At 45.5% G+C, this 25881-nt stretch overlaps 1 protein-coding gene across 1 annotated transcript; it reads left to right on the top strand.

Moving 5' to 3' along the window:
• Positions 1-10633: 10633 nt before the first annotated feature.
• On the top strand, positions 10634-24811 carry LOC133444096 (zinc finger E-box-binding homeobox 1-like). The gene is made up of 3 exons (XM_061721595.1): positions 10634-11189; positions 20111-20311; positions 22773-24811. The coding sequence occupies exons 1-3, from the start codon at positions 11051-11053 to the stop codon at positions 23711-23713; spliced, it is 1281 nt and encodes a 426-aa protein (XP_061577579.1). The 5' UTR covers positions 10634-11050; the 3' UTR covers positions 23714-24811.
• The last annotated feature ends 1070 nt before the right edge of the window (positions 24812-25881 follow it).

Raw genomic sequence — 25881 nt, 5'->3', positions numbered from 1 at the left:
AAAAGGCATCTTCACACTGTGTATAAATACGACCACAAACGATTTTATCAATACAATATACAGTATGAACTTGTACCCAGGTATCACCAGACCAGAATAACGTCCCACCACTCTTATCGATAACATAATCACAAATTACATCTTAAATAAGACAGTAAGCGGAATATTACTCAGTGACATTAGTGACCATCTGCCTGTGTTTACAGGATATGATGGAAACTACAAAACTCAACCAGACGAAACAAAAAATACTGTGTAGTAAAATCAGAAGAGTCGCTAAGTGCACTTAAAAGTGACTTATTGATGCAAAACTGGGACATTATAAACAATATTAACAACGTCAATAGTGCATATAATATATTCTTGAGAATATTTACAGATTTATATAATAAGAATTGTCCTGTACGAAAAATCAACATGAAAACAATGTATAAAGATCATCCATGGATCACAAAGGGACTACAGAATGCTTGCAAAAAGAAGAACACACTTTACAGAGAATTCATAAGACAAAGAACTAAGGAGACAAAAATTAAATATAAAAAATATAAAAAATAAGTTAACTAATATTATGAGGACCAGTAGGAGAGAATACTATAGTAGAGTATTGGATGATAACAAAAACAACATTAAAGAAATATGGAGAATACTAAATTGTGTGATTAAGAATGGAGTAAAACAAGGCAGTTGCCCAAACCTTTTTTTATGTGGACAACAAAGAAAATTATAATATGAATGATGTTGTTAACAGATTAAATGAATTCTTTGTGAATGTTGGCCCTGATTTAGCAAGCAAAATACCTAATACTGTAACACCTGAGGGAGAGAAGGATTATTTTATTGAAAGGAATCTAAGTTCAATGTTTATTACAGCAGTGGAAGAAGAAGAAGTCATACATACTGTTACGAAATGTAAAAGCAAAAAATCCACGGACTGTGACGACATTGATATGTCTGTAATTAAAAGGGTAATTGAGGGTATTTCAAAACTGCTTGCATACATTTGTAATTTATCATTCACGACATTCCCAAATAAAATGAAAAATGCAAAAGTACAGTAATACCTCTGTACAAATCTGGGAACAGACACCACTTCACAAATTACAGACCTGTCTCTCTGCTTCCACAATTCTCCAAAATACTTGAAAAGCTTTTCAATAATCGGCTGTGAAATTTCATGAATAAACACAAACTACTCTCTGTCAATATGGGTTCAGGACAAATAGATCTACATCATTGGCATTAATAGATTCAGTGGAAGAAATAACAGGTTCTATAGATCCGAAACAGCACGCACTTGGAATATTTGTGGATTTAAAAAAAGCATTTGATACAATAACCCATGATATTTTACTTACTAAACTGGAACAGTATGGCATCAGGGGTACAGTTTTACGGTGGGTGAGGAGCTATCTGAGTGACAGGAAGCAATTTGTAAGGCTGGGTGATTACTGTTCCAAGTGTTGGAGCATTACTTGTGGTGTCCCCCAGGGGTCAGTGCTGGGACCCAAATTGTTTATTCTTTACATCAATGACTTATGCCAAGTATCAAAAGTATTAAAACCTGTTCTATTTCCTGACGACACAAATCTGTTCTGCTCTGGTACTGATTTACAAAAACTAATGCTTGATGTCACGACAGAATTGAGTAAGTTAAAAATATGGTTCACTGATAACAAAATTATCATTAAACATGAATAAGACAAAAATAATGTATTTTGGTAATTGGATAAGTGATATGCAAATAAAAGTTGAATTGTATGGCGGCGATATTGAAACAGTAAACAAAATCAGATTTCTTGGAGTAATAATGGATGATCAAATTAGCTGGAAATCTCATATTAAGTATGTACATAACCAAGTTTCAAAGAGCATTGCAGTATTTAACAGCGCAAAACAGGTTTTGGATTATGGGGCCCTTCATATTGTTTACTGTTCACTAGTTCTTCCATATTTCACTTACTGTGCAGAAATTTGGGGCAATAACTATAAAACCAGGTTACACTCATTACTCATACTTCAAAAGAGAGCAATACGATACATTCACAAGGCTGGATATCGAGATCACACTAACTCACTATTCTTATAGTCTAAAGTACTAAAACGTATGGATTTAGTGGCATTTCAATCTGCACAAGTAATGTTTAAAGCAAAAAATAATTCGCTACCGGATAACATTCAGAAATTATTCATTGGGAGGGAAGGGAGTTATAATTTAAGGGGTAACCTAAACTTCAAATCTTTATTTGTGCGTACAACAAAAATAAGTTTTTGTGTATCAGTTTGTGGAATTAAACTGTGGAATGATTTGAATTTGGAGTTAAAAGAATGTACAAACATAAAACAATTTAAGAAGAAATGTCATGTCATCCAAGTGATCGCCGCGGCCTTCGTGGCGCTTGAACCTGGGGACCGTGTTAGGGGGGCTGATAAGAGGGGAGCCAGGGAAGGCATTGAAATGAGGGAGGTGTGGTTATCAGCAAGTGTGTGTGTGTGAGCGGTAAGTCTGTGAACTTTGCCCCAGAGCTACTCCTCAGCCATTTTCCTTGATGTTATCAGACGGCCCGGTACAGGTCCACAGATGTCCTGGGAAGGGGAGGGGCTAGTGGGAGCAGAGCATCTAGTTTTCATTCCTACCAGGGAGATTGTGACTGGAGCGGCCGGCCAAGCCGCTCTGCCAAGGTCAGATTATAGAATCAACAATTGTATTTAGGACAGGCAGACTCCAGTAATTTTCCATCTGCCTTAAGTCTCTGGTTCATCAATGGCTATGAGTGGGAAGATCAGTTGAACTGAACTCATTCAGTTTAAGATGAAGTGTGGTGTATAAAAAGAACTGGATACACACTCTGTGACGTCATGGGTTGGTTTGTAAACTGTTGAGCCTGTGTTGTTCAGGTCATCCACAATGCAATGCTGGCAGCAGATGACTTCGCCCACTAAACTACAATGGAGCCCGCACGGGTTCATCATCGCAATCCTGCCGTCTGCGGCGGGCTCAGCCCACGTAAAGCAGGCCGCCATGTCGGACTGGGCAATTACCCACGTCTGACACAAATATCAGTAAACTCCAGGGGTGTGATTTTATTTACTTGTGTCATTGTGATTAATCCCTTTTAAATTCAACTAATTACCGTATATTCACGACCATACGGCGCACCGTGTGGAAAGGCGCACCCTCAGTTTTGTGTGTCATTTTTGGTTTTAAAACACACATACGGCGCACCGACCCAAAAGGCGCAGTCTACAGACACGGAGCTGCACACACGCGCGCTGCAAAACACACACGCGCTAAAAATAGAGCGGAAGCAAAACTTAGTTTGATATTTTATTTCACTTTTCACATCAATTAAACCCTTCAAAGGTTCATATTCTGTTTCCGCATTAAAGAATTAAAAAAAAACACCGGGTCGCCGCACATAAACCTGTCTCAGCCACTCGATCATCTCCTCATCCATCCAGCTCTTTTCATTTCACTCTGGCTGGGAAAGTCTGTTTAGGCAACGCTTTTCTTTTAAAAATCACCATAGCCGGCAGATTCTGTCCATCAGCGTGGCAGCCAAGCACAAGAGTAAATAAACTTTTCATACCCCGTAGTGCTGCGGATCCCGACCGCGCTGGTCCCGCGTCCCGCTGCGCCCGCCCCCCTCCGCTCCCCGTCCTCTCCCCGGCGCTGGACCGGGTCCTGGGTCCCGGTCCTCTCCCCCGCGCTGGTCCCGCTCACACACACGCGCATGTCGGTACCGGGTTGTATCCGACAGGAGCTCCGCTCCGCTAAATCAGCTGCGCCAGTCCGAATTTCCAGACCTGTCTCAGCTTCTTGATCATCATCCCTTCATCCAGCCACCCCTTTTCATTCGTCCTTATAATGACTCCGGCTGGAAACGTCTTATGCAAAGTTTTTCTTTTAAAAATCACCATAGGCGTTTCTTTCAGCGAGGCAGGCAAGCACCACATAAATGAGAATGTGTGTTTCGCGCCGCGAAAAACACACACACGCGTATGTCGGAGATCCGGTACCGGGTTTGTAACCGACAGATTTCGGTGAAAATGTCGGAGGGGGAAGCTGATCCGACCTGAGACATACCCCAGAAATCTCTGCTCCCAAAGCGGCCGGGAACCATGTCGATCGGACCCCGCTTTGGGAACCAGGAAGTCGGGAGGAGCAGCGCACATCACCGCGGCTTTAACCGGGGAAAGTGACCGGTTCCGACCGGCCGGGACCGGAGGAGCCCACATGGACTGGTAGCAGGGACTCCCGGGGAAAGAGCACCGGCATTTCAGCCGGATCTGCCCCGGGGATGCGGCGATCGGACCCGCAAACCCACGGCAGGTGCTTCCTCGGTTCCCGACATGCAAAACACACGCGCTGCAGAACAAGTGTGCTTATTTAAAAATATAGCGGGAGCAAAACTTAGTTTGATTGTATTTTATTTCACTTTACACATCAAGCAAATCCTTAAAAGTCTTCATCTTCTGTTTCCGCATTAAACAGCTCAGTGGATGGTCTCATTCACGTCCGCAACTCACGGGGGCTTCACCCGCCCCCTTCTCTTTTTACCGTTCTCATGGTGGCCGGCCTTACATTACCGTAATTCAGGTAATAGACACGGCGCACCGTTTCATAAGGCGCCCGGCACATTTAAAAAAAAAATAAAAAATGTATGTGCGCCTTATGGTCGCGAAAATACGGTATGTACAGAAGTAGTATAATATTATATTATGCTAATTACAGTGAGAGACTTTAGCTGCCATTGCGCTGAAATCACTCGGACAGAAACACTAGTAGATTCCAAGCGACCGTGCGGGAAATGTGAAGTACGCCTTTGGAAATGTGTCAGTTATTTAATTACGCAGCAGCGTCTGCTGACGCCCAGAACGGATAAGAAACTGCACCAGGAACCATTCTGGTGCCGACGTCGCCTCAGACGCGAACCCTGGGCTATGTAGCACTGCACACCCTCGACGGCGGGCTGAACAAAAAGGCTCAGGAGACGGGAACCATCCTTCTTCTTGTGAAAAGATTGTCCCGTATCGAGTGCAGACAGCAGGCAACACGGCGAGCATTTCCTCCACTGTCCTCCTCCACCTGCACATGAACTAAACTGGAAGTAACTTGACTTCAACAAAACCTAATTTGAATACTAAACGGCAGTATTTTACCATATAACCAGTATGACTTCACTTACAGGGCGTAAGTAGAGTCTCACCCTCCCAATCATCTTTTGACCTATAACCTTCTGACTCTGCCGTCCTCGCTGGGAAAAGGTCATTCCTTTTCTCTTGACCGTCCTGCAGGACCACGTCTCCCACTTGCAGGTTTGGTCTCTGGTGTGCAGACCTTCAGAGTTGATCCTTGTCTCTAAGTTTGTCTGCAGCAGAGTTTTGTGGATTTGCTCTAACATGTGGCAAGCTTCCATCATAACAAACACCTTCTCAGCTGTCACGGGATGTTTGAGAGGGTTTAGAGCAGGATTTTGTTTTAGCTGGCGGTGTTAGAAGCCTGCCCGTCCATCATGTCACAGACTACTTTAGTCCCCTTGACGCATTCACACCTGAGGCTTTGTGGTGCGGTAGATCCCCCCTCCACCACCACCACCACCTGCTGGGAGGACTGTACTGTACATACTGCACATGTTTTGGTTGCCATGGCATCCAGCACGACACACAGGTGGCTGTATTTGTCTGGGTCCTCTTCTCGTCCTCTTTTCAAAGCCTCCAACATCCTGGGCTTGGTATCAACAGAACCCACCCACCTTGTTGGCAAAATGGAGAAAAGATTGCCAATGTGGTTGTTTGTTCTGGGGGGAATTAAGAAATTATCTTTGATCACAACTTTGATCTTGCCTTTGACTTGCAGGCTAAAGCCTGGATTATGGTTCTGCGCTACACCAACTTAGAGCACACGCCGCTGCCGTGACGCCGTCGTGAACCCTTCGGACTTCTCTGTCACTCCATTTCGCCGCAATGCAATATCCCCCGCGAGCGCTAGGGGTGGTGCCTTCTTTTCCTGAATGGTTTATCCGACTTTTCGGGTCACAGTGAATCAAAGAGATAAGGACAACTATTGTGCAAAAAACCAGAGAGCGCTGAAAGTTCACGACTGCTTCACAAACCAGAACCGGAAATGCGTTGCTACCAAGCGAACCAATCACAGCCGGTCTCGCTCTGCGTTGGGTCTGCGACCTCTTGATGCACAGTTACAATTTTTGGGAGGTACGCGTCAGGCACGGCTTGGCGTGCGCCGTGGGGTGCTCATTGCGGCGCAACCTGCGGCGCACGCTCTGCGAAGATTTAACGCAGAACCATAATCCAGCCTTAAAACAATACGTTTCCATGGCAACGGTCAATGCTCCAGCGTGGAGGCTGTGGGAGATGGAGGGACTTTGAAGAAGAAGATGCAGCGTTAGTCAACACTCTCTGCTCCTCCGCGTAATCGCGCGCTTGTTTGGAAAGGAGACAAAGTGGGAGATCAGAAAATCAAGTAATGTTCTTCATCACTCGTCGTCTCCCGCTCCAGTCAGAGCATCACCAACTTCAGAAGGTGGAGAAGATGAACAGATACGACCCCAGGTATGGTGAGACCACCTCCCTCTGCTTACCTTGATCCAGCTGTTCTCGCCCGACACCAGCAAGACAAAATTCTTGGTTTGTTTGTTTGCAATAGTTTGTTTTTTCTTTTCTTGTGATAACGGCAATGTTATGATGCTCATAGCTGTTGGAGGCACAGCGACACACATGCTCCTAGCCCTCGCTGATGGTCCTCTGCTGGGCGACCCCACAGCTGGCCCTCAGGGACCCTCAGGGGCAGCACCAGAACTTGGGTCCTGGTGGGTGGCTGGGCAAAGATACCTACACAACTGTGTGTTAGCAGTCTGGTTCATAGACAAGGCAAGGCAAGTTTATTTGTATAGCACAATTCAACACAAAGTAATTCAAAGGGCTATACATTAACATTAAAAGCATTAAGACACAATTAAACAGTAAATAACAAATAAAATGATAAGAAAAGAGGTAAAATAATAAAAAGCACAAGTTGTTAAAAAGTAAGGGCAGTAGAGTACAGCAGGTAAGTATTTAATTTAAGAGTACACTTGAGTAAACAGTAATGTTTTTATCCTGATTTAAAGGAGCTGACAGTTGGAGCAGACCTCAGGTCTACAGGAAGTGTGTTCCACCGGTGAGGAGCAGAATAACTGAACTCTGCCTCACCTTGCTTGGTTCTGGTTCTTGGGACACACAACAAACCAGATCCAGATGAACCTCAGGGGTCTGGGAGCTTCATAGGGAACTAACAGATCAAGCATGTATTTTGGTCCAAGACCATTCAGTGCTTTGTAGACCAGCAGTAAGATTTTAAACTCCATCCTTGGAGTAAAAGAAAACAGTGAACATATTCTAATGTATTGTAACAGGTATGAAATAGAAAGAGAACGGCTACAGGAAAAAGTCAGAGAGGCAGGACGGTAGTGGAATTTGAGGGGGATACTCGGAACAGAGGGAGAGGGGGTTGAAATCACCAGAAAGGCACTGATTAATCTCTTAAAAGACACTAGGCTGATAAATACAATTTAAAAAACAGGCTAAATGAAATTATGTTACACAGTCTTGTACAGTAGGTGGCGGTATGCCCCTTAAAGTTGGTTGCGATCCGCCAATAAAACAGAGAAGAAGAAGAAGAAGAAGAAGAAGAAGAAGAGGAGGAGGAGAAAGAATGAAGCAAAAGCAAAAACAGAAAGGCAGTGAGAGATTCATGTGGGACAATGGTGTAAAAGGGAGACATTTTTATAGCATACAGAAGTCAATTAACAGGAAGGTTTTCAAAGGAAAGTGTAGGAGAGAGGAAGTAATCATTTCAAGATTAAGATTAGGTAAGTAAGTAAGTAAGTAAGTAAGCTTTATTTGTACAGTGCCCTTCACAGACCATGGTCACAGAGTGCTTCACAGTTACAACAAAAACTAAACACAGTTAAAAGATACATACAAATTTAAGTTTAAAAGGCCAAGACAACACATTGACAATCATAACAACCCCAGGACAATTAGGCAAAAGCCTGCACAAATAAATAGGTCTTAAGTTGCCTTTTGAAGGAGTCAACAGACTCCATCGAACGCAGAGAGAGCGGAAGATCATTCCAAAGCCTGGGAACAACGGCCTGGAAGGCTCGGTCTCCTCTGGTCCGGAAACGAGTATGTGACACAGACCTCAGGGTCCCCGGGGGGGGGGGGGGGGGGGTGCGGATCGGACCTCCCGATCCCGATGTAATGATGTCTGTACGATAAAGTTCGGCTGAGCAATAAGTGTCCGAATTTTCGCCTTTTTTTTTCTTTTTTTGATTTTTTGCGTCTAGCGTTTCCACGGTAACACTGAGAAAAGTAATGCCCATCAAGGCACGATGGAGACGCATCCAACGATATATGCCATGCATGGGTGCACGTTGCGGCCCGGGTAGCATTAACAGATATTGACATGCTCCCCAATACAAATGCATAGGTTTTTGTTGCCATGGTAACAAGGCATTCTCAGGTGTCTATGTCTTATGTTGTCAGCATGAATGGGCGGATGCTCGACCGTTTCCCCCTCCGTCGGAGGGCTCCGGCGGCGCCGGCGCCCGTGGAGGTACGGTGGGGCCCTGGCCCGGCTCGGAGGGCCGGCCCCCGTCAACTGGATGGCCGGTGGGGGAGCGTGGGCGTCCTTCCGGGGCCAGCTCTGCTGGTCCTGCCTCCTGGCTTCGGCCTCTGCTCCCCCTCCTTCCCCCCCTTACACGACTCATATGCACGTAGGCGAAGGGGCGGGGGGTCCGGGGCGTGGGGGGCATTGTCCCGCGTGGCCCGGAACTCCCCGCCTCACGGTTTTAACAACACTGTAGACACTGCACATTCAACATTTAATAAATACATTTAACAAGGACACCTAGTTCTGGAGGGGGGGGATCATTGTCAACTTGATACCCTTTCTTCCCCCTTCCTGTTTTTATGGCATTAATCACATGCACTCAACCCCAGGGTCGGGAGGGGGGCCCACATCCCCCGCGTTCCCTCGCCGGCCTGGGATAGGTGGGTCGCGATGCCCAGGCCTGGCGGGGCTCACCGCGCAGCCTGGGTGCCTTCTGGCGGTGCTGGACCCTCCACGGGGAGGGGGAAATGGTGCGTGAATGTGCGTCTTTGTCGGTGAGAATGCGATATGAAAGGGTCCTGCCATGGAGGATTTGGGCCTCCATTGGCAGGACAACAAAATTTAATAATTTATTAATATTATACTATACAAAGATGGTTATTAATATTATTATCATATTTTTATCATAATTTTTTATTATCATTATTGTGTTTAGTATATAATATTATTATTATTATAGATATCGGATAGATGAATGGATGAATGAACGGGATGCCTGGGTTTGGGGCCCTCCGTTGTCGGGCCCACGTGGGTGTCGCGCTGTTGGGGGGTTCCCTCTCTCCGGGCCCGTCTCCGGTCCCCCCCGCTGCCTCCGCGGCGGGGTGCCCCTCTGGTCCTGGAGGGCCACTTTCGTGGGGGCGGGTGCACCTGCCCACATCGGTGGCCGGGGCAGCTCTGTCTCTCCGGGCAGGCTGGCCCCTCGCCGGATGGGGGTCGTTGGCCTGGAGGTTGAGGGCCTCCTGGCCACGTGTCCGGCCCGGACCGGGTGGCTGGGGATTGCCTGGGCCGCGGTCCGCCGCCACGGGAACCCTGGCTGCTTCTTCCTGTGTCATGGGGGGCTCGCTGGCGGTGGGTTGCCTCCCGCCCTCTTCACACACACATAGCCACACACACACATACACAGCCACACAAACATACATACACACACACACAAATACACACACACATAGCCACACAGACATGTACATACACACCCACGCATACACACACACACACACACACACACACACACACACACACACACACACATAGTCATATACATACACGCACACACACACATAGATATATACACTGGCTTGTTTACCTGCATGCTTGCTCTGTAGTTTTTGGGGTTAGTTAGCGGTAGCTTAGCTCAGACCGTGTTCGGGTCTCGAGGTTTGGGTCGATTGCTGCTCGTGTTTTGGTTGGCTCCGTGTCGGTGTATATGTATGTATGTGCATGCGTATGTATGTGTATGCGTATGTATGCGTATGTATGTATGCGTATATATATATAGGCTATATATATAACAAAAAAGGTCATACTAGTTTAAAATCAACTCTGTATTTTAATGTAAAAGTCCGTGTCTGATAAATGTGATGAGTCATGTGTCATGTGATGTCACAGAGAGTGTAGAGCATGTGATTCTTAAATGTGGCAAGTATGAGGTAGAAAGGAACGCTTTAAGAGACAGGATGTACGAGCTGGGACGGGAATGGAGTTTAGTAGGGTTATTAGGGAGGACTGAGGTGATGAGGGATTGTTATAGGGCAATCCTTGTCTTTCTTAAAGATGCAGGGATAGACAATAGGATATGGTTATCTTACTTTACTTAGGTATTTCCTTTTTTTCCCCCTTATGTTAGACTGTAACCTGATGTACTGCCAATCCTGACGTTACACACTCCTCCGGCCCAGTAGGGGGCGGTATGCACCTTAAAGTTAGTTGCGACCCGCCAAAAAAACAGAAGAAGAAGAAGAGGAGAAAGCAGAGAAAGAAGAAAACTCCGGGGGGACGGAACGACTCAAACAACAGAAGAGACAGAAAAGGCAGTTTGTGGTGTTTTCATGGGAGTTTGTGCTTCTGGTTCTTCTGGCTCGGGCGTGGAGGACCTGGTCCGTGTGTGACGTCATTATCTCCCTCGTTCCTGGTGCACGGGGCCGTTAGCCTAGCCTGTTAGCTGTCCGGGACCACTGGTACCGCACCGGGGACACCTGGTTCTGCTACTGGGAACACTGGTTCCCTTACTGGAGCATTGGTACCGCTACTGGGACCCCTGGTTCCGTTACCGGGACAACCAGGCCGTGTACCGGCCTCACTGGGACCGCGTGGCGGGCTGAGCGGGCTGAGCGGGCTTCTCCGGGTCGTGTACCGGGTACCAGGACCGGGACCAGCATGTCCAGGGCGGAGCTGCTGCGGCGGCTGGTGCAGCAGCGGCTGACCCAGGCCGCCGATGAGATCTGCGACCTGTTCATCCGAACCCTGGAGGAGGCGGAGCAGGCGCGGAGGGAGAGCGAGGCTGCCCCCCCCACAGGTACGTCCTCATGGCGGCGTTACCATGGTAACCGCCCCCCCCCACCATACCTGCCAACATTGGGCTGTGAAAAAGAGGGAGATTTTCTGGGGTAGCGGTTGGAATGCTCCACTCACAACATCCCGCCCTGATATAAAAAAAAGACGACTTTAAATGAACTTTAAATGCATAGCTACAATGAAATGTGCTAAAATGTACCTCCCAAAATAACTCTAAAGCCTTCTTGGAGCCAAATTTCTTGAAATTTTTTGAGCATAATGCATTTAAATGCATCAATCTGGTGCACTTTGAAAAGCTAGAATAACAATTTAATAGGGGTAATCTGATCAGAATGTTTGGGGCTGATCACTGGGATGAGTGAAGTTTCTGCAGTTTTTTAGTGTGAGGTAGACGACGATGTACGTGTGAGAGAATCATCCTGGCAACACGCCTACTTCTATTTTACCATCTCATCTCATCATATGGCATCATTAGCTATAACAATTAAACACATAGCAGTGTATAAAAGCCTATATCATTATACTGTACTCAATTATGACTAGAAAGATATCAACTTTAGAAAATCTTATTTGTTGTTGCCACAAAGACTTATGTATGCTTTGCTTCACTGAACACAATGCAAGCCATATTCATTGTACAAAATGTACAGTATAACAAAGTCACAACGTATTCTTAAATTAAAACAACACACACACACACACACACACACACACTATCACGGACTATTTTCATGTCAATATTATCAGCAACCTCGTTTGAGGTGATTAACAGACACGCTCACAGTAACGTTACTAGTAGTTGTGAGTTGTAGAGGACTGGGATGTTTATTACAATTTCGGGAGAGTCTGCTGCCTTAACTTACCTTGGAAACATACATATGCTCTGCGGAGCTTCTCTAACCGGCAAAACTTAATTCTCCGCTTCTCTGTTTGTTCTCACAGAGCATGCACAGCCTTCACCGCTGATTGGCTGTTCCCCGTGCCTGTCTCTGTGTGTAACCAATCAGACGGAGCTGTGGGCGGGACATGCTGGACACATGCAGTGACTGCAAGCAGAGAGACGCAGCTGCATCAGCCCCAAATTAACGCAGTTTTAAATTGTACAAACACAATATTGGTATCGTTGGAAAGGGAAAAATGTGCTCTTAATTTTGGGGGGGCTGATTTCACTTTAAAATCGGGAGATAAGCGGGAGAAATTACAAATCGGGAGCAGGGCGGGAGAAATGGTTGAAAATCGGGAGACTCCCGCATAAATCGGGAGTGTTGGCAGGTATGCCCCCCACAGGTACGTCCTCATGGCGGCGTTGCCATGGTAACCGCCCCCCCCCCACAGGTACGTCCTCATGGCGGCGTTGCCATGGTAACCGCAGTGATAACCCCGCAGCAGTGAGGAGCCCCGGGCTCAGGGTCACCCCCTGGTAGGACACCCCGTAGGATAGAATGGGACCATTTGGCTTCAATATCTCAAAAGTTGAGACCTCGGTATGCTGTAGTCCACATCGTCCCGAGTCTTTTAACGTTGGATCGATGGCTGCGTCCAAAATCGCATACTTCCACCCTAATGAGTATGCAAAATTTTTTAGTGCGTCTGAAACATTTGTAGGCTACGTACTCAATAGTATGCTCTATCCATACTCATTCCGGAGAAATTTATTTAGTGTGGATTGATGGACACTAGCTGAGCAGAAACTTCCCACAATGCAATGCAGCAGCGTTTGGTTGCTAAGTGATATGTATGTCATAAGTATAATATTAAGTATAATAATATTATTATATAATATTAATATTATAATATTCGTATTTAATAATATTATTTTAATAATATTATATGTCGTCATATTGTTTTGGCCAGAATAAACGGGAAAGAGCGGAGCGCTGCTACCGCTGCTGTGACAGGTTACCATGGTAACAACCCCCCTCCCCCCCCCCCCTCCTCCCTACGGCAGGAAGTGCCGTGTGCGCTCATATTAGTACGTCCGAATTAATGCACACTACTGATATTTACTCAAAAGAGTGCTGAATTTAAGTATACTTTTTAGTATGGCATTTCGGACGCACCGTTAGTGTGGATTGATGGACACTAGCTAAGCAGAAACTTCCCACAATGCAATGCAGCAGTGTTTGGTTGCTAGGGTGCTGCCTAGATACGGATATGTCATAAGTATAATAATATTATTATATAATATTAGTATTATAATATTCGTATATAATAATAATATTATATAATTATATAATATTATATAATATATATATAATATAATATTAGAATAAACAGGAAATAGCGGAGCGGTGCTGCTACCGCTGCTGTAACACGTCACTTCCTCCCCACGGCAGGAAGTGACGTGTGCGCTCTTAATAGTACGTCCAAATTAATGCACACTACTGATATTTACTCAAAAGTGTGCCGAACTTAAGTATACTTTTTTGTTTAATATGGCATTTCGGACGCACCGCATGTCTCTTCGATATTGTGTCGCCAAGCTACAAGCGTCCAAATTTCCGTTAGCTTGAAAATTAGAGTTAGTTAAATATCTCAAAAAGCGTAATAGCTAGCATGATGAGACTAAAATATGTTGTAGTACAACGCGTCCCGGGTTTTGTCAATGTTGTAATGATGTCTGTACGATAAAGTTCGGCTGAGCAATAAGTGTCCGAATTTTGGCCTTTTTTTTTTTTTTTGCTTTTTGGCGTCTAGCATTTCCACGGTAACACTTTTGACTGAGAAAAGTAATGCCCATCAAGGCACGATGGAGACGCATCCAACGATATATGCCATGCATGGGTGCACGTTGCGGTCCGGGTAGCATATATACAGATATTCACATGCTCCCCCATACAAATGCATAGGTATTTGTTGCCATGGTAACAAGCCCCATAGGGTAGTATGGGACAATTTGGCTTCAATATCTCAAAAGCTGTAAATGACAGCCTAATGACTAATCATAATGACATAATGACACAATCACCCCCTACTGTGGGTCGTGGCTCACCTGAATGAAAGTTCTTCAGAACCATCAGGCACATTATCATCTTGGGCTGCGTAAATCCCATACTTCCACCCTAATGAGTAGCAAAAAAAGTATGTGAGATGTTTTTAGTGCGTCCGCAACATTAGTACGTACTCAATAGTATGTGCAATCCATACTCATTCCGGAGAAATGTGTTAGTGTGGATTGATGGACACTAGCTAAGCAGAAACTTCCCACAATGCAATGCAGCGGTGGTTTTTTTTTTTTTTTTTTTTTTTTTTTTTATTGAAATATATGCACAGGAAAATGTTACATCACTGTAGTACAAAAAGTAGATACACAAATATAGAATATTTCACATTTCAAATTTACATATCCATGAAAAACAATAACGTAAAAGAACTAAAAATAAAGAAGCTCGAGATACAGGATTTATATTAAATTGTATTCTTCACACAGTCTTCTAGTTTTGCTGGCTTTAGGATTCATACTTTCTTTCAAAGATTGCAGCGGTGTTTGATTGCTAAGTGCTGCGCAGATACGTATATGTCATAGGTATAATATTTAGTATAATAATATTATTATATAATATTAATATTATACTACTGCTGCTGTGACAGCAGAGTTAAGTATACTTTTTGAGTGTATATACTGTTGAGTATGGCATTTCAGACGCACCGATGGTCTCTGCTCTAAAACAGGGGTCTCCAACCCTGTCCTGCATGTTTTAAATATTTCCTTGCAATATCACACTTGATTCTAATTAAGTAACGGATAATGCTCAACAGGGTGTACATTATCATAATATGGACGACGCGGGGGCGTGAACCGTCCAACGCGAAGCGGAGGACGTGAAGTCGGAGGGCATTATCCCGCTTAAACTGCGGTCACTTACCAAAAAACATAAATATTAAATCAGTTATTCATGCTTTAATGTGTTTTCAGCGGAGCGGCTGAGCACACTATTTTATCTCTCGTCCGCAGCCGTTGGAACCTGGTATTTTTAAACAAGCCATAACTCGTTTTCCTTGGTAACACCTGAGTTTTGACTTATACCTGGAACAATCACTACCGTCTCATAAGCTCCTTATGCAATGGACACAGTGTTGACTTCTTCAGTAACTAGGACGGACCTGAGATACGACTTAGCAACGGAAGATCAGTAACAAACAGTAAATATATTTGTTTCAAAGAATCAAAGCCCACAGATAGTTTCCTAAATCGTTTTATTAAGTTACAAATATTATCAATCATTCAAATAAATAAACGTTTCATTAAAGGGGACCTATTATGAAAAACACATTTTTTCTTGCTTTTCCATATACACGAATCCGGCGACCGGTTTGTGTGTGCCGCCATCTTGCGGCGGCACCATTGCTGCAGTGGCAGGTGTCAATCTGCCACCGCAGCGCTGTTATTGTAACCTGACTCTACAGCATCATTATAGCTGGATTGATGATGTTAGACAGTGGCCTTCCATAAATAATGAAGGTATCTTAAATTAATGCTGATGTTAATTTATAAATAATGATTTGTTTGAGCGATAAGCAGGAAAGAATAGAGGAATAGGGAGATAAGGGAGTGTATGATTAAACACTGTAATATAGCATACGGTACGTGTGACGTTAGCAGCGCGAAATGTAATCATTATGGAAAGGCTACGTCATTAAAAAAAACAACAACAACACCTGTTTATGTTTTGTTTTATTTTAGGTATCCAAGAATATTTGATTGATCGCCTGGCGTCCGATGACCAAAAAAAACGCAATTACAGGTCTCTAATTGAAGGGCAGAACTATCTCAGCTCCGGATGATACAGAATACATAGGCTACATACATAACCCCAATCTTCAGATAAAACTAGTTTGTTGAGGAAAAAATATCAACTCTATTTGTAGCTGCAGAAGAAAAAAATATTCTCACGAGGAAAAGAAAAATATTGCTCACGCCTCGGAGCCTCTTCACCATAATATAGCAGTCAAAAAAAAAGAAAAGAGAAGTAAGAGTAATAAAAAAGATGTACTGTATGTTGTACTATTATACAAATTTATTGAAACACATGGCGAGTCAAACATTTACCAAAGCAGCTGCCAAACACTAAACAAGGTAGTAAGACGTGGGTTGTGCAGAACTAAATCCTCATCGGAGCTCCATTCTTTAGTAGTGATTTCATATGGATCCAGACCGTTAATAATCATTATTTTCTCCATATACCGCTCCCTGGCTTCCTTGTTTAAGGTATCCCGGTAAATTCCAGTTCCTTTCCAGCAGTTTAACATCTTTTTTTTGCGTTCCGTCTGTTCACTTGGTGAAACAGAAAAGTAGTTTTGAAAGTCCGTCCCATCTTCATTCACTATCAAAACAAATGCACGTGACCGGGACAGGAGTTTTCCGATGATACAAATACATTAAGAGAGCCTGGCAGGGAGCGGAGTAATAGATCCATGGGAGCGGAGCATGGATCTATACGTATATGTCTATGGGCTGGAGCGGAGGAGCGGAGCCGCCACCGCAGTAATGGCGGCCGCTCGACTTCCGGGTTTTGCTGGATTCGTGTATATTAAGCAGTGTTTCCCCTAGAAATTTTTTCAGGCCCGGTGGTACCCACCGAAAAAATCCTAAACAGACGAGGCGCGTTGGACGGCATATTGGACATGTAGCAATATAAAAAAGTTTTACATTAAAAATCATTGTAGGCCTATATTGCTGAATGATATCACTTCAATGAAATAATTAGATTTAATCTAACCTTTAACCAAAGTGTCATGGGCCTGAAAGGTCTGACCCATATGAGCATTGAGCATCTTTTCTATATATTTCAGAGGGATCTCTATGAAAACCCTCTGGGATGGTCCTCTTTTAACGGCTGCTTGTGCTGACGGCATATGCCACAAAACATCCCTATTCACAATTGAGATTATATCAGTTATAAATAATTTAAATATTGTAGATTTGTTTTACCCGTTTTGTTATAGCAGAGTTACATGCATTTGACTGGGGGAAAAATGAACCTTTAGTGGTTCTAGTGGAAAGACAATCTATTGTCTTTGTTATTTTCATCATTATTGCTTACCAAAAAAAGAAGCTCAATCAGAACAAAAATGTAAGCTAAACAACAAATTGGAAATGTACCATTGGCTCATACATGGCTGGCGATAGGACCCCGCGGACGCATGGTGCGTCGTCGGGCTGTTTTTTCCTTCATGCTTCCCTGCAGCGTCTCATGCAAACACAAACACACGGACCTGCAGAAACATTTCTTTATATCATGTTGTCTGTCGCCCGCGATATTTTTTCTTTTTTTTTTTTTGACTAGCTACAAACTCTATACATCCCATAATATATAATAATATGCCCGTGCTTTCAGCAGCGTTACTAGGCAACGAAGCAGGTTGACTCCCGTTGCAGAACAGCTGCAGAGGCTTCTAAACGTAAATGATCATTGATTTTCTTTTTTTTTTTTTTTTTTTTTTTTTTTAGGCCTGGCGGGGGGTCTCGTTGGCCTGGCGGCCCCGCCAGGCCTATATAATGGTAGGGGAAACACTGTTAAGTGGTCTCCCCTCAGCCTGACAACTCAGAGAAGGAGGAAAGCAACCAAATTCTGCAGTGTCTGTACAGCCGCCCGGATGAGCGTCCAGTGTGTCCACTGTCCAGTGTGATGTGACTTCTACGAGCCGTTCAGATTCTGCTCCCTTTGTTACGTAACCAAAATCCAAACCACGTCCACAACTATAAAACCGTGTAACTGCATGCGAGCGTCCGACTATCGCGTAGCACTGCGTGACATCGGACGCTCTCTGTCCATCTCCCTCCAGCCAGCTGCCACTTTATTGAGGTTTTTGTAGTGAAATGAGGAGGTATTTTATGGCACTTTTGCACTAGTCCCGCTTCACCTCGGTTCTACCCGCCACGGCCCCGTTTTGCGCTTTTGCACTAGAGCCAGCTGCGGGTAGAGCCGCTCCAAGCCGATACTATTTCTGTAAAGTTTCTAGCAAGGTTCTATCCGGGCTGAGCCGGGACTATTTCTGACGTCACCACCCTCCTCGCCTCTGATTGGTCGGGGGGCGGGGCCGTCAGATGTTTCAATCAGGAAGCGGGAGTCAGCGCGACTCGTGGCGATTTTATTATAAAGCGCAAAACGTCTGTTTGGTGATCCAACTCTGAGGTGCAGATGTTCATAAACCTGGTGGCTGAGGAGAGAATTAAAAAAGGGATGTAGACGGGCTGTTTTACTCTCAGCCGCTCGCGGCTCCAGCTGATTTCTGATCAGCGTCGACATGAACAAAGCGGTTGCGCAATCGAGTACGTCACAGCAGCTTCACCCCAACCTGCCCACTTCTCCCCTGGCTGTGGAAAAACAAACGGGGACAGGACGGGTAGAGGCGAGACAAGCCGAGTCGGGCCAAGTAAGGACTAATGCAAAAGGGGCAATAGAGATAACTTCTCATTTCAACTAACTGGATCAGCCGGTCCTCATCCATGACTGTTTCCTACAGCGCTTTCAACCGGCTTTCAACGCGAGCGACAGGAAGAAAATAGAAGCAGGAAATCCGACAAATGTTCAGCTCAAAACGGCGCTGCATCGCTGCAGCCAGTTAGGACAGTCCAATGGAAAATAAAGCAATGGCATTGATTTTGTCGCTGACGCTCACTCGCATCGCATGCAGTTATGACATGGTGTAACTCCGCCGGCCGGAGCTTCCGCCATTTTTTCGTAGCGGTGTATCGCGTCATTCAGGCAGCCAATCAGCACAGAGCCTCATTATCATAGCCCCGCCCACTCAGAATCCCGCATAGATAATGAGGTTAGAGAATGAGAGGATAAAGACATGGTTTAGAGGCTGAATATCTAATTTATTTATAGCAAAAACAATCAAAAGCTTGTTTTTAAGACATTCAAGGCCTGTTTTAAAATAGGGATTAGATGCCATAATAGGTCCCCTTTAAGCTACAAATATTATCAATCATTCAAATAAATAAACGAAACAAGACAGTCGGCTATCCCAAAGTAGAAACTACTTAAAATGAAATGCTACATTTCCATTAATTGTGAAATTGGAAAGAGATACTGGCATGTAGAGATGCACCGATCGATCGGCCCCCGATCGGGATCGGGCCGATAATGGCCCTATCGGCTTTGATCGGAGATCGGAAAATAATAGTTCAGAGCGGCCGATCTGATGACGTTTACAACAACAAACCCCCCCCCCCCCCCGCGCGGGCGTTCCCGCATCTCAGACCGAGCGGTCCTGAGGAGGCTTCGGCCTCGCCGGTGCGGGAGTTTTACAATGTCTGAAAAGGACAACAAATTTGCAGTTTGCAAAGTGTGTCCAAAGGAGATACCATGAGGAGGAATGTTACAAAAGAATTTCAACACAACGAAGCTGATAAGACATTTGAAAGTTTGGAGTATATTGAGTTTTCAAAGTTGGCTGCAGCAGAAAAAAGGGAGAGAAAAAAAGGAGCGCGCAATAACGCGCTCAGCTGCAACACGTGTAACAGAGACTTATAAACGACAGGAAGAAAAATAAAGAACTACATTGTAAGGTAATGAATTCATATGCTTTGCTCATCAACCGCTTTCAGTTGTAGAAGAGATCGGGTGTAAACACGTTTGCAGCTTGGATCCGCGCTGCCGCGGTGCGCGCTGCTGCGTCGTAAATATTTCACTGATGAAATCCCGTCGGAGTTTTACCAGACTATATACAGTCCAAAGCCTCATGCAGGACGACCGTCGTGTCGGTCGCTTCACGAGTGACATGTGGAGCTCTAGTGTGAAGAGTTTTGCTTCACTCACAAGAGTTTCCTCACGCGTGGCTGATGCTACCACTAAAGCTTTCACAAAGCTTAATTATTCATAATTAATTTTTATTTTAAGATTGAATTCCTCTTTCCACAGGAAAACTAAGGTTTATAGTTTACATGCATCTGCATGTTTGTCTTCCTTTCAGACCTCCAGCTGGTGTCAAAGGAAACGCCAGTCCCTCCGATACAGTGGACGATCACTTCAGACCACGAGAGCCAGGATCTCCCACAGCCGGAAAAAAACTTGGAGGTGTGCCCCAGTCAGAACATGCATACGAATATCAATATCAACTTCTCCAACGTCCAGGTAAAGGTCGAGAAGGAAGACCAACCATGCGATGTTCAAGGTAATTGCCACTGAGCATGCTCACAAACTCACAGGCCCACTGTTAGACGGAACAGAACAACAACCAGATGAGAAGGCTGAAACTCTGGCAGCTGCTTTTAATCAGGTTAAACGGGGGAACAATCAAACAGCATTATTTGTAGAATTCAAATGTATTTATACAGCATCAGTTACAACACAAGTTGTTTCTAGGTGCTTTCCAGAGACCAGAACATGAACATGACCCCGAGTAATTATTACATAAACAATGGCAGAGAAAAACCTTAAACCAAACAGTGGCAAGGAAAAACTCCCTTTAGGAGGGAAGAAACCTTGATCAGGACCTGGATGATAAGGGGGGACCCTCCTGCCGGAGGCCAGCTGGGAAAAGCAGGAAAACAGAAAAAAGACAGAGAGAATGAAGAAAGGAGAGACAAGGACACAATGGTTAGCGGGTGCACTACAGGGATGACTATATAAACAGATGTAGACAGCAGACACTGAGGTGGTCAGGGGGGGGACTGCAGGGCAGCATGCAGCTCCTGGAGCTCTGGCCTGCAAACATGCACAGAAGAGAAAAGGAGGGGGCAGACCTGCACAACAAACTACAGGCACAATGGAGAACAATGATGGTTATGAGATACTTCTGGGATGAAGCATGCAGTGAGCTTTGTTTAAGCTGGAGCTTCTTCAGTTTGTAGATGTCTTGCAGCTTCTGCAGCGCAGAGTTTTGCGCACTGCTCGTACTGCAGTTTGCGCCGCTGTGTCTGGCGGTGATCAAGATTTATGGTGCTTCCTGGCTGTAACTTGTTTAGGACTCCAGTGTTTCTCCTACCATTGTATAGGCCTGGCGGGGCCGCCAGACCAACGAGACCCCCCGCCAGGCCTAAAAAAAACATTTACGTTTAGGAGCGCCTCTGCAGCGCTGTTCTGCAACGTGAGTCAACCTGCTTCGTTGCCTAGTAACGATGCGAGTACCGCTGCTGAGAGCACGGACATATTATTATACATTATGGGATGTAAAGAGTTTGTAGCTAGCCAACTATGGCGCCGTCAAAAAAAAGAAAAAATACCACGGACGACAGACATGATATAAAGAAATCTTTCTGCCATGTACGTGTGTTTGTGTTTGCATGTGATGCTGCAGGGAAGCATGAAGGAAAAAACAGCCTGGTGACACACCATGCGTCCGCGGGGTCCTAGCGCCAGGCTCACGTGTGAGCGCGTCAAGGCTGATTTATGGTTCTGGTTTATGGTTCTTAGTTTGCTGGTGTTTTTTTTTCTCTGTGATTTTTGAGTTATTTGTGAAGAATTTCTGAGTTTCTTGTGAGGAAGGTGTGGCAGGGTGGAGGAGCAGCCTGTCAGCAGAGTGGGCACACCTGTGCCCAATCAACCTCGCCACCCTGCCTGCCTTCATAAGGAGCAGCTGCACTCCAGAGAGCGGCTGCCGCTGGGAGAAGGAAGCTGCTGAGGGTGACTGCACGTGTGTCTGATGAAATAAAGAGTTCCTGCACTAAACCCTGTGTCCTCTGTCCTGTCGGTCGGCCCCCGTAGCACTAGCCCTGCTACACTGGGGCCCAACTCAGGCCGGGGACCATCCGGCCTAGCCAACCCCGGAGCGGGAGAGGAAGCCAGGAACCGCCATCTGGCTCCGGGCCCTCCAGGCCGGAGCCGCCGCGTCCATGACCACCTCGGCGACCGACGTCTCCGCCTCCACCTCCACCTCTGCGACCTCCACCTCCGGAACCGCTGCGTCCAGGACCGCCGAGGGCTGGCCCAGACGGTCCCGCGCCGCTCGCCCCACGTTGGGCGCCAGTGTAGCAGGGCTAGTGCTACAGGGGCCGACCGACAGGACAGAGGACACAGGGTTTAGTGCAGGAACTCTTTATTTCACCGGACACACGTGCAGTCACCCTCAGCAGCTTCCTTCTCCCAGCGGCAGCCGCCCTCTGGAGTGCATCTGCTCCTTATGAAGGCAGGCAGGGTGGAGAGGTTGATTGGGCACACCTGTGCCCAATCTGCTGAGTGTCTGCTTCTCCACCCTGCCACAGAAGGTTTTTTTGTTCCCTGTGGGAGTTTTTCTGTGTTTTTCTATTAAACTACGCCTCGTTTTGGCTAAAGTTTAACCCAGTTTGGTGTCGTGCAATTGGATTCAGAGAGAACGACCCATAACACTCGTATGTACAGACGTGTTAAAGAGGTAAAGCCACAGATTTGTTTTTATTTGTTATTGTAATCTGTGCTTTAAATAAATCTGACATTGTTTATTATAAAACAGACTTTTGATTTATTGCTTGTGTAGTTGAAAAATACATGAGAACAGTACCTTGAAAAAATAATTGCATATTAAATCGCAATCGCAATATTGAGGAAAAAAATCGCAATTAGATTATTTTCAAAAATCGTTCAGCCCTAGATGAGACGGAATCATATGTCTTAATGGTTTGTACTTGGACAACCTAACTGTTTGCTTGTACCTGCAGATCACCTGGTGCTGGTAAACGGGGGGGAACCGCAGAGATGGGGGACACCCGCAGGTCCCCCGGAGCTCCCGGAGGGCGAACAAATGGAGCAGCAGGGACCTGAGCAGGTCAGCCAGCAGGACAGTTGGCCTGCTTTGAAGCAGGAGCAGCAGGGATGGGAGCTTTCTGTGAAGTCGGAGCCTCTGGAGCCGCAGTTCAACAGCGCTCTGCAAGATGACTCCACAAGCTCTAAGATGGGTGAACAACCAGCATGGTGGCAGTCCGCACATCACAAACAAAACTCAGATGAGGAGGAAGGAGATGACGGAGACGTCTCTTTACCGACCTCCAACTCCTCTGACTGTAAGACCGAAGACAGTGACGATGACGATTGGCACAAATCAAAGACGGCAAAGAAGAAGAACAGAGGAGCTTCCAATCAGGAGCCAGCTGGTCCCGGTTCGACTGCTGAACCAGAACCACCTGCTGTTCTGACGACTGAAGACAAGACCGATGACTCGTCTGACCAAGTAACCGAGGACAGCGACGAAGAGTTCCTGCCGGTCAAACGTTCAGGTTCAATGAACAAGAAATCCAAACAGAGTCCTGAATGTTCTTCAGAACATGAGCCCGAGAAAAAGAAAAGTAAGATGCGCACACTCAAAGCTGATTACGGACCAATAACCTGTCCACGCTGTAAGAAAACCCTCATGTACAAATCCAGCCTGGCGAGGCACCTGGAGAACTGCTGCAAAAAGAGCGGTTCATCACGGAAAAGAGGAGCTGATAAGATGATGGACCCGTCCGAATCCCAGGGTGTGATTTTCCAGTGTTCCTTGTGCAGTAAAAGCTTCCAAAGCAGTGTGTTCCTGGAACTGCATCTGAGGATGCACGCAGGAACATTGAAGCTGAACGCTCCTGGTAGCAGCACAGCATCGGGCGGATCAGGTGGAGATAAGTAAAGTCATAGGTGGAGCTGCTGTGCCAGAGGAGATCAGTGGCTGCTTTGTTCCCACCGACCTGATCCACCAGAACCAAGCTGACAACTGTCGTCTTGTCAGAAGGACGTGTTAATCCATCCTTCAGTAGCTCCAGACTTTGATGAAACATGATGTTGATGTTTAAGATGGCATTTAATTCTTTTTTTTTGTTGTTTTTAGTCTTGGACTGCTTCAAAAACTCAATCTGTTCAGGAAGTTACGGTTCTACAGACTTCTATGCTTAAAGTGAGGTCTTATGGGATTTCATGAGTTCTGACGTTGAGCTGAGGTCTTAAACTCTGAGGTCTTAAACTCTGAGGTACCCACCAAACTCTGAGGAAGAGGAACTGGAAGGTGATGAGGCATCCGCGCTGGTGATGATGGCACACTAACAAGGAAACATGGAGCCAGGGCACGGGCCTCTTTCCGACTCCGACGTCCTGGAAAGTGGTCATTAGTGGTCATTAAGATTAGCACAAAACGGCAGGTCTGGATCCAGACCCCGGCGGTCAGGAGAGGAGGACCTGTGAAGGCGGAGAGCAGAGGACAGGGCGTCAGGGTGTCCCCTCCTCCTGCACCAGCAGGTTCAGACGACCCGGGTTTGTCCGCGGGACCTCTGAAGTGAAAGGACGTGTCTGGTCGTCAGAGGGACGGTTATTGTGACCTGGTGTTTCCTCCACCAGCACAGACTCCAACCTGCTTCCATTCATGTGGTTTCAAACACCAACTCAGTATATCCTACAAAACACCTGCAGAACCTTCAACCCTAAATGCTGCAGACACAGGAAGTTTGGACTCAGCTTCTGCATTTTTATAGTTTTTTTGTTTTTTATACATGTTTGTCTAGAACTTAGTGATGAACTTGCAGAGAGTCATACATGGAGTAGTGTTGTAAATGGAGGAACTTTTTATTATCCAGAGGACGAGTGGCTTTGATCAGCCGGGGTTCAGGTCTCTCAACTGTGTCCGTTCTCTGACTCAGGGCAATCCCAGTTGCAGGTTTGTGATTTTTGGGTTCTTGGCGTCATCCCCATGGAACGTTTCAGGGATTACAGCTCTTCTAATAAAAAGTTTTAACACTACAGAGATGAGGTTTGTTTGTTCTTGTGTCTGTCTCGGCCTCACACACCAGAAACAGGTTTTCAGAAGACCTCCTTTAGTGAGAATCCTCTGAAGGCGTGCTGGACGCAAAGGGACCCCGTCGGCTCTTCCTTCCGCTTGCATTTCTTTCTTCTTTTGCTGGTAAGAAACGTAAGGACAGTCCCACCAGAGGGCTGTTTCACAAAACCAGGATAGTGGGTATCCCGGCTGAATTAAGCCTAGATTCGGTTTCACAAAAGCGCTATTACATAACTTGTCATGGCGATGTTTCTTTCTAGTATCTCCTTCATTTATTCATCAGCCTCCGTCAGAACATGTTGCAAATGCACACGTGCATTTACCTGGATTACTGTTGCCTGGTGTGATGAACCTCCGGAGCCTGTTCTGCTCTATGTGAAATGGGTGAAGCCAAGATGAGCTGATGGCTCCATGTCAAGCCTGGACTTATCTCTGATCCTGGATTTCTGAATCCTACTTTTGTGAAACAGCCCTCTGGACACTTGGAGGTTATTTTACTGCAGATATCATTGTTTTCCAACTTTCTTTCTGAACTTATCGGAGCTGCGTTACCGTGGCCTACAAACAGAGACCTGAACTATGACTGACAAGATAAAGCTAACACCATCAGCAGTGTTGTACATGAACGTGTTCAAGTGAACACGTTAATAAGTTTGTAATGAACGCAACATATGTAAGGGATAACATTATCATAAGTATATGGACGACCCGGGGGCGTGAACCGTCCAACGTGAAGAGGAGGATGTCGTCGTCCATATATTTCTGATAATGTTCGCCTCGAAGGGCATTATCCCGCTTATACCACAGTCACTTACCAAAAAACATAAATATTAAATAAGTTATTCATGCTTTAATGTGTTTTCAGTTGAAATCATTAGTTTTATAACACGCCGCGGCTGAGCGGACTATTTAATCTCTCGTCTGCAGCCATTGTAACCTGGTAAGTTACAAAGTTTTTTTAACAAGCCATAACTCAGTTTCCTTGGTAACGGGAGATATCCTAGTCCGCTCAGCTCCACTCGGCTATTTTC

The sequence above is a fragment of the Cololabis saira genome, chromosome 5, assembly GCF_033807715.1.
Source record: "Cololabis saira isolate AMF1-May2022 chromosome 5, fColSai1.1, whole genome shotgun sequence".
In the NCBI taxonomy this organism is placed as follows: domain Eukaryota; kingdom Metazoa; phylum Chordata; class Actinopteri; order Beloniformes; family Belonidae; genus Cololabis; species Cololabis saira.
This window is presented reverse-complemented; position numbering and strand designations above follow the sequence as displayed.